At 37.1% G+C, this 10,473-nt stretch overlaps 1 protein-coding gene across 1 annotated transcript; it reads left to right on the top strand.

Moving 5' to 3' along the window:
- Positions 1 to 1,881: 1,881 nt before the first annotated feature.
- LOC114683695 (olfactory receptor 4S2-like) lies at positions 1,882 to 2,841 on the top strand. Its single transcript, XM_028858006.2, has one exon. It carries the CDS (start codon positions 1,882 to 1,884, stop codon positions 2,833 to 2,835), a length of 954 nt encoding a protein of 317 aa, XP_028713839.1. The 3' UTR covers positions 2,836 to 2,841.
- The last annotated feature ends 7,632 nt before the right edge of the window (positions 2,842 to 10,473 follow it).

The following is a 10,473-nucleotide window of genomic DNA, read 5'->3' as shown; positions in this document are numbered from 1 at the left end:
AGTGAATTATAACTGGTAATAAAAAATGCTAGTCTTTGGAATGAACATCAAGTCTGAAATGTTGAAAAAAGGAGAAGGAGGCTTTTAGATGCACATTGTCTTAGAGAAAGAGTGCTTCCCCTCCTCCTCAGTGATTTAGTCAGTGCACGAACAGTATCAAGTTTGTGTGTAAGTATCTATCTGTTCTAGATAAACAAATCAACAAACACAGTAATAGTTACGCTAAAATTCTCTAGTAGGAGCTCATTAGTTTTGAATAATTTCTATTTTTAAAATCAGTAAGATGCCAAAAGAATCACAGTTCATAAAACCTTCGGATTGAACTTAATTCCAAATCTGATTAGAAGACCACTGTTCTCTTGTCCACTTTCCCCTTTTATTTGCAATACACAAAAGGAGACAGATGTATAGTGATATTTCTACAACTCTAGGACAAATACCTGAACACTCACAGCACACATGTCTTCTCAGAATCTCTTGGTTGGCCTGCTCTTTCTGCAAAAGACAGCTGAAATTGCAACATTCTGTGGTTGAAAGAATTAAACATAATGGACCTTGAGAGATGCATTCCCAAACTTACCACCACAGGGATCACTTAAGCTGTGCATTGATTTGAGAAAGGATCTTGAAACCTCTATTAATCACAGCTTATCCACATTTTCTTTGCCATATCAATGATGCCCATTAGAATGCCTGTAACTGTACTGCTAAAGATACTTCTATTGAAATCAAATTTGTCCTCTCCTGAGAGTCATTCCAGCCCAATAGAATGATAACCTCTCTCAGAAATTATGAATTCAAAGTCATCCACATAAAGCAGTATGGTGTAGCTAATATGAAACAGGACATATGAGGATGCCTGAAGAAAAGCTGATGTTAAAGTGCAGAGCATTTCCTCTTTTGTTTTTTTTTCTCTTTGTTTCATATAGGCATTTAAATGTCAAGTTAAGGAAATTATGGAGTAATAATCCTGGAGTGACCCCTATTGCATCTGAAGAAATTATCTGGGATCTTGATCAAGCTGGCAGAGCTGGCTTCATCTACAGAAGATTCTTCTATTATCATTAATTATTGCCATATTGATGCATATTCTCTTAACATTGTCTCTTCTTCAGGATTTTGTGGTTTTTCTATGCTTATGGGAATGATTTACTTTCATTGTAGAAGTGACAATTTATGACAAATAATAATACCTTAAAAGTTTATTATATTACAAGTAAATTAAGGGAGGTCTCATAAAATGAACTGATTCATTTGGCTTAAAGTGGGATTATTACAAGATCAAATATGTCTAATTTAGACTCTTTCTATAACACTACATGGGGATATTGAACTCTGAGGTCAGATGAGAGGCCATAATTTCACTTCACGATGACCCAGTTTTTAGGGGAACTGAAGCCTGCAGAAGTCACTGGGGCTGTGCTACTTGTGAATTCTGAGCAGATGTGACACTGAGACTGGGCAGTGTGAAGTAGAGAAAATCTGAGAAAACATTCTCATTTCCATATAAAAATGCAGCAAGCATTTGCTGATACTTCAGAGGGAAGTCTGTTTATCTTATACAAAGGATCCAAGTACATTAGAGGCTGTGTATAAACCCTACATAGAAGAGGAGGGAGTTCCTCGGGTGTCATCTGAGTCTGTAAGAATTGGCCTTATGCCTTTGGACTTCACTTCTCATCTGAACTCAAAAGAGCATGGGGATATAACACTGAGCTAAGCTGATCAGAACAGATACATTTAAACTGAAGCCTGAGTATGGAAGAAATAAGGGCTCACCTTCCAACTCCAGCCACTTTAATTTTTCATTGGTTAAAGAGAAATGAATGTTGGTGGTCTTTTTCATTTTTATTTCAGGCAATTTAACGTACTCTTGGGAATATGGCTTCAAGATCTTATTCCTTAGAAGTAAACAATGTCACTGAATTCATTTTCTTGGGTCTTTCTCAGAACCCAGAAGTTGAAGAAGTATGCTTTGTGGTGTTTTCCTTCTTTTACATGCTCATAATCCTGGGAAACCTCCTCATTATGCTCACAGTTTGCACTGGCAATCTTTTCAAGTCCCCCATGTATTTTTTCCTCAACTTTCTATCTTTTGTGGACATTTGCTACTCCTCAGTCATAGCACCCAAGATGATTGTTGACCTGTTAGTGAAGAAAAAAACCATCTCTTATGTGGGGTGCATGCTACAACTCTTTGGGGCTCATTTCCTTGGTTGCACTGAGATCTTCATTCTTACTGTCATGGCCTATGATCGATATGTGGCCATCTGTAAACCCCTCCACTACATGACTATCATGGACCAGGACAGATGTAACAAGATATTGCTGGGAACATGGGTGGGTGGATTCTTTCACTCCGTTATCCAAGTGGCTCTGGTGGTACAGCTCCCCTTTTGTGGACCCAATGAGATTGATCACTACTTCTGTGATGTACACCCTGTCCTGAAACTTGCCTGCACAGACACCTACATTGTTGGTATTGTTGTGACAGCCAACAGTGGTACCATTGCACTGGGCAGTTTTGTTATCTTACTAATCTCATATACAGTTATTCTGGTGTCTCTGAGAAAGCAGTCAGCAGAAGGCAGACGCAAAGCTCTCTCCACCTGTGGTTCCCACATTGCTGTGGTCATCATCTTTTTCGGTCCCTGTACTTTCATGTATATGCGGCCTGACACTACCTATTCAGAGGATAAGATGGTGGCTGTATTTTACACCATTATCACTCCCATGCTGAACCCTCTGATTTACACTCTGAGAAATGCAGAAGTAAAGAATGCAATGAGGAAACTGTGGGCTAGAAAGGTTTCCTGGCAGACTACAGGAAAATAGCTGAGAGTTATCATTAAATTTGGCAAACTTCAATTTCTTCAGCCTTGACTAATGCCATTGCTTAGTGAAACACTAACAGCAACCTCACAGGATTCAGGAGAGAAATGATGGGGTACTGGGTTATACGGAAGTAAGGTATGATAATCATGATCATACTATCATATTTATGTTCAGGTAATTTTCAGAAATGTGAGTGAAAACAACTTCCATTATTCAGTCATAAGAATCATATGAAATTATTGCTGTCTCTTCTTCCTACTTAACTATTTTAAGTTGAGAGCATGACAATGAAATACTTAAGGCTGTTTCTAGGGTTTAGAAATGTGGTATTTAAGTTCGGTTGTGGTGGCACATTAAAGGTGGCCTTTAATCCCAGCACCTGCTAAATAATGGGATCTCTATGAGTTCCAGGCCAATGTATTCTACAGAGCAAGTGTCAGGACAGCCAGGGCTACATAGAGAAGTCCTTTTTCAAAAAAATGAGAAAAAAATATTTACCTATTAAGCCTTCAATGTATGTATATTGCATAAATGATTATACACATGGGAAGGATCTCATCCAAGGCAATATCTTCTTAATAGATTTCAGAAAACAAGAATATTAAGCTTCACAACATTGAAACTGTGGTACAACTAGCAAAGAATGTAAAAAAAAATATTTGGAACACAAAAAATCTGTTTTAATCATTTGGTTTTGCTAAATAGTGTTTCCATTCATTATTAGTCATTTTCTTTTAGTCCAGCAATTAGAATATTAGAATGACTGATCTGTAACATCTCTCTTCTGATACCATTCCATTTATCCCATTTTCATTTTAGATAGATCTCTGAATATAACCTTTCCCTTCACTGGGATCAACACACTGAGATTTATTTTACTAGAGTAAATATTGAGTACAAATGTGCCTTTACCATTGTTTCATTGTATTTTGCTAAAATAAAACTATCTAGCTACTATTTATTCCTATACATAAGTTTTAATTATATTGAGAACGGAATATAAATGTTACTCCCTGGAAAGCCTGTATTGCCTAAGAATAACATGGCTGCATTCATATGATTAAATGTTAACAAAATAAACAATATGTTTACTGGATAGGCTTGAAAACTTAGCACTAAGAGGTATGTGTGTATGTGGGCCTGGCAGAGGTGGGGGTGGGGCGAGGGAGTCAGGATGAGAATCCAGATTTCAGAGTCAATCTCAGTTGCATAGCAATTTATGGGCAGCCTAGTAGAATGAGACCTTGTTTCCTGCTTTCCTTCACTTTCCTGAGTAAGACACTCCCAGCAAAGGTTTCTTTCTCTCTATGTAAATAGAATTTGAAACTTGACTATATCTTCCTGCATCCTTTCCATTATATTTTTTCATTCTTCTTGTTATAGTTCTAAATTCCCTATTTTTTTAAGCAGGACATAAATAGTTCTGTCTTTTAGAAATAAAAAACAAATTCTCCCTAAAATATTTGTCATCTTGTGGATCCCTTTTGCAAATTAGTTCCTGACCTTTAAATGTGTCTTTTGCAAAGAGGATGGAGATACTTGAAGGGCTTTCAAGTCATCTTTCTTGTAGAGGAGACTGTGGTACAGATAGTGAGCATCAGAAATATCACATTTGAAGGCCTGAGGAACTCGAACTCACTCTCTGGGCCCTAGCTAATCAGCTTTGAGGCTTAATATACCCAGAGAACCTGCCTAGTTCACCGAAGGTCTAAGGAGAAATGAAAGAAATACTAAATAGTGTTCTGAAGATATTAGCCTACATTCCAGATTAAGTTAATTCTACCTGCTTTATGTTTCTTGTCCAATTTTAGTGTAGTACTGATAAAATGTTTTTTATTTGATGTGTATACATGGTTCAATATACATAAAATATGAAGAATGAACATTAAAAGCAAATATATTAGCATATCCATCACCACAGTTATTGTGTGTGTGTACATATGTGTAAGAATGTGGTTTCTTTGCCACAAGGTCTTATTTACTACCTAAGGATAGGACAGGCTTTGGTGAAGAAGACATTGCCACAGCTTAACAGGTGCATAAAAAACTCATTGTTTTCTATGATCCATGCTCAGTAAAGATTAACAAACTATACATAAGAAACTGTCCTTTATTCATGTCTACATTTTCCTAATTTTAGAATCTTACACCAGTTTGAAGACTTCCTATGCTGCACATTTGTAAAAGAAAACACAAAAAAATAGCAAAAACAACAACATGAGTATACACTTGAGAACTCATGAAGACTTTTTAAATGGGATTGTAGAGTCTCAATTGTGAACTTGAAAAATAGAGATATTCATCATCTGATTTGAAATGATAAATTAATGGAATATACCATAATTAGAGAACTGATAATTAATTGCAATGTCTCCCAATGGTAATGTGTGAGAAGCATATAGTTTTCATGGAATTACAATTTCAGAAATATGTTTTGTTTGAAAAGGTTATCATATGCAACATGCACATTGTTTTACATTTTTTAAAAAAGTTCAATGAAAACCTCAAATGAAAGTAGTTATAACCTCTTTCCTTTCATGGGCAATAATTCTTTCAATACACCTGTGCAAGACAGAGCTGTATTTTTTTTTAAAATTTGTCCCAGTAGGAAAATCATATGCTCATTGTGCATGTGTCCATGAAGGAGCAGCTCAAATGTGTCAGTCCTACATGGGATTGAAGATCCTCCAGTGCACTTTTCCTATGCACTGCCTCAAGAATTAAAGTAATATGTAGACACAAGCTAGCTATCTTCTCTCTTAAAGATTACAACTTGAAAGCTTACCATTTTTCTGTACCAGTGTACAGTGGGTAGACATTGATTGAATAGCTAGAACAAGATACCACAAAGAACTCCAACAGTTTGTCTGGGCACCACCCATATTACATGTCATTCATCATGGTGTTATTCCCAGAACGTAAGTGAGGCCATCTAGTATGGACAATCATGATATAAGAAAAAGCAAGTGCTTTGTCATCACAGGCAGAACTAAACATAAGGACATAAATGAAGATGGTAGTTTAAAAGAACATAAATGGAATAGTGATGTGTGAATTACAGGTGAAGAGGAATTTGAGGAAGACCTCAGATGTGCATGTCCTTGGAGAGAACAAGATGGTGATGTAAGGAGTTATCAACAAAAGTCAGTGTCTTAAGAGACTGTAAGCAATGGCTGCATATCCAACATGCTTCATGTCTTCTTCTTTGATACCTCTGAGATCTGAATCCTGGTAACCATGACTCTGAATGCTTACAGCCTTTTCAGACCCTTTCTGTACATGATCTTCATAAGTATTTAGGCACAATATCAATGATGGACAGCTGTGTTGATGTATACTAAGAAAAAAGAAACCACTATCCACATTGCTACAATATACCTTTAATTCAAATACTTCTATATCTGCTCCAGCTAATCTCTCCTATTTACTGAAAACCCTAAAATAATTCATACCTGTGGTAGAACTATTTCTGTATCAAGAATAAGAAGAATATGCAATGTAATTATATTGATCTATTTTTTTCAATCTCCTACCATAATTCCTTACACCATTAAATTCTACTCTAGATATTTATATCTGGGTTAGAAACATATATAGGTTATATTAACAGATTTTGCCATTATTATGACAGGTTGTTGATAGAACAATTTTTTTTTTGGTTTTTCAAGACAGGGTTTCTCTGTGTAGCTTTGCGCCTTTCCTGGAACTCACTTGGTAGCCCAGGCTGGCCTCGAACTCACAGAGATCTACCTGCCTCTGCCTCCCGAGTGCTGGGATTAAAGGCGTGCGCCACCACCACCCGGCTGATAGAAGCATTTTTAAGAAGAAAAGGGTAATTTGGCTCATGGTTTCAGAGAGACTTCATTACAATAAGGCAGGGAAGGCATAGCAGTAGAAGAAATTCTGTCTTTGGAGTCTGGAGCATGAGCCTGAATTTTCGCATGGTATCAGACAGTGCCAAAGATCTTTGAAATGAAAGGAGAAATGGCTATAAACTCAAAGTCCATAACTTAATGACATACTTCTTATAGGTTCCACAAATCACACTTTCCAAATTCTTCAATGCAGCACTGAAGCCTGAACCAGAGCATTCAAAACATGAGCCTATAGGATACATTTCAAATTCAAATGGAGGCTGGGCGAGAGAGATGCCTCAGCAGTTATGAACACTCATTGATCTTATAAAGAGCCAAAATTTGATTCCCAACAGTCACATGGTGGTTCTCAGACAAATTATCTCAAATCAAAACCATAGTATCTGATAATCATATTAATCTTGCATTAGAAAAAAAGTGATTATAATTCTTAAAATTCAAGATTAACTGTTCCCTCAAATTTCAAAAGTGTCCAATTATTATTTTAAAAATATAGTGATAGTAAAGCCACAAGTGGAATCTTCTTAATGTCAGAGGGTTTCTGCTGATGTGTGGCTTCTCTCTATTTGTTCTAATGTTATTACAGGTTCTGAGTAATGACACATACACACAACAAAAACCTATGGAATATAATCTCAAAACTGGTAAATTATCTAACACACACATATACATGCACGTATATTTTACATGTATCTCTCTTTGTATAATGATATAGATAGATGATAGATAGATAGATAGATAGATAGATAGATAGATAGATAGATAGACACAGACAGACAGACTGGCAGATATCTAAATATGACAGATACATACACACATATTCTAGCCATAACAACAATCATAATAGCGTTATTTTAAAGATATTCCCTATTTAGGAGTTAAGAATAAAGACAATGTGAAGAGGAAGAACATGCTAACACATATGCACACACAAATAGACAGACATTCACTCTCTATCTCACACACACAAGCGCGCGCGCACACACACACACACACACACACACACACACACACACAGAGTTAAATACACAACACACACATATTGTACCTTGAAACAAGACTTCTATAAATTTGTAAATACATTACATTCTTTTTATTCCTGGGAATGGGGAGTGTAATTGAAATATACAGTCACAATTTATTGAAGTAAATTGATTATCCGTTTGTCATGTGGTATCAATTGCGTATAGTTTCTTAATTAGAGGTGGGAACAAGTATCCATTCTCTCTTCTCAGTGCTGAGACATCATCTGACTTAAACCTGTGCAGGTCCAATGTACTCTCATACAGTCTCTGTGAGTTCATATGAAGATCTCTCCAGTGGCTTCAGAAAGACACTGCTTCTTTGTATTTCTCAGCACCTCTGTCACCTATGAGGAGAGATGTTTGATGTTTGATGAAGGCATTCCATTTATGACTAAGTGCTCAAAAATTTGACTCTCTGAATTTTTTTCAGTTTTCGGTCTCTGTGTTAAATCCCATCCACTGCAATATGTAGCTTCTCTGATGAGGGTTGAGCAAGGCACTATATGAGTATCATAGTATGTAGGTCATCAAGAGTGATTTATTGCTATTGTTCCCTAAGCAGAATAACTGTAGTAGCTTTAACCCATGGTCCATGACCTATATAGCCTCAGATTCTTAGTCACATTGCCAGTGTCAAACATGGGTTTCATTTTATTTTTTATTTTAAATAATGGTTAGCTACTCCAGTAACATATATGCCACTACTGCATCAGTATTTCTTGCTTTCAAATTTAAATCATGGAAAACAAAGTGATACAATGATAGTGTAATATGTTTCCTAGTTTACAGACATATTATTTCAAGGATTCCAAGATTTAGTCTTCAAATTATTCTGAAGACTAACATGTCATGTACATTAAGGACACATCTACATTTGTACCTTTTCAATTTAATTTCATTTGGTTTAACAATTTATATCAGTAAAAAATATTATTTTTTCTTTTTTTATTATTTAATTTTTCTGTTTTCCATATCAACCACTGTTCTACTCCCCCCTTCTCACATTCTTCCCACCTCCCCCAGTCACACCCCCCCCCATTCACTCCTCATCTCTAGTAAAGCCTCTCTTGGGTAGTCAACACTGTCTGGCATACCAATTTGGGGGACTAAGCCCTTCACCCCTGCATCAAGGCTAAGTAATGCATCCCACCATAGAGAATGGGATCTGAAAAGCCAGTTCATGTCCCTGGGATAGGTCCTGGTCCCATTGCCAGGGGTCCCACAAATAGATAAAGCCACACAACTGACACCCATATTCAGAGGGCTTAGTTTGGTTTCATGCAGGTTCGCCAGCTGTCAATCCACAGTCCTTGAGCTCCCACCAGCTCTGGTCAGCTTTCTCTGTAGTTTCTGAATCATGATCTTGACCTGTTTTGTTCCTATAGACCCTCCTCCCTCTGTTCAACTGAACTTCAGGAGCTCAGACAAGTGTTTGGCTGTGTGTCTTTGCATCTGCTACTGGATGTGGGTTCTATGATGACAATTAGGGTATTCACCAATCTGATTACAAGGGAAGGCTAGTTCAGAAACTCTATCCACCATAGCCAGGAGTCATAGCTAGGGACATCCTTGTGGGTGCCTGGGGATTTCCCTAGGACCAAGTTTCTTCCTAACCCCATACTTACTCACTCTGCCAACATAACTCTTTCATTGCTCTTCATCCTCCCAAAACTTGGCCATCTCAATCCCTCTGGTTCCCACTCCCCATCTTTTACCCTCAACTCTGCCCTCCCAGTTTACCCAGAAGACCTTAACCCTTTCCCCTTTCTAGGCCAGTCCATGCATGTCACTTTTAGGGTCCTCCACTTTACCTAGCTTCTCTAAAGTTGTGGATTGTAGCCTGGTTATCCTTTGCTTTGCATCCAATATCCACTTATAAGTGAGTATACACTGTGTTTGTCCTTCTAGGTCTCGGTTACCTCACTCAGGATGTTTGTTTCTAGTTCAATCCATTTAACTACACATTTCATGTCACTGTTTTTTAACCACTGCATAATATCCCACGTGTAAATATACCACACTTTCTCTGTCCATTTTTCGTTTTAGGAACATCTAGGTTGCTTCCATGTTCTGGCTATTATGAATAATGTTGCTACAAACATAGTTGAGTAAATGTCCTTGTGGTATGGTTGAGCATCTTCTGGGTTTTATACCCAGGAGTGGTATTGTTGGGTCTTGAGCTAGGTTGATTCCCAATTTTCTGAGGTACCAACATACTGATTTCCAGAGAGGATGTACAAGATTGTACTCCCACCATCAATAGATGAGTGTTCCCCTTTCTCCACATCCTCTCTGACATAAGCTGTCACCAGTGTTTTTGATCTTAGCCATACTGACATGTGTAAGATGATATTTCAGAGCTGTTTTGATTTGTGTTTCCCTGATGGCTAAAGATGTTGAACATTTTCTTAAATGTCTTTCAGTCATTTGAAATTCTTCTGTTGAGAATTCTCTGTTTAGCTCTGTAGTCCATTTTTTAAGTGGATTGTTTGATATTCTGATGTCTAGTTTCTTGAATTCTTTATATATTTTAGAGATCAGTCCACTGTCAGATGTGGGGTTGGTAAAGATCTTTTCCCATTCTGTAGGCTGTCATTTTGTCTTACTAATGTGTTCTTTGCCTTATAGAAGCTTCTCAGTTTCAGGAGATCCCATTTATTAGTTGTTGCTCTCAACATCTGTTCTACTGGTGTTATATTAAGTAAATGGTCTACTGTGGCAATACATCCAAGTCTACT

The sequence above is a fragment of the Peromyscus leucopus genome, unplaced genomic scaffold, assembly GCF_004664715.2.
Source record: "Peromyscus leucopus breed LL Stock unplaced genomic scaffold, UCI_PerLeu_2.1 scaffold_1002, whole genome shotgun sequence".
Lineage (NCBI taxonomy): Eukaryota > Metazoa > Chordata > Mammalia > Rodentia > Cricetidae > Peromyscus > Peromyscus leucopus.
This window is presented reverse-complemented; position numbering and strand designations above follow the sequence as displayed.

Bases quoted from the DNA above. Each gene is read 5' to 3' on its own strand.
- LOC114683695 (XM_028858006.2), top strand. From the start codon at position 1,882: ATGGCTTCAAGATCTTATTCCTTAGAAGTAAACAATGTCACTGAATTC.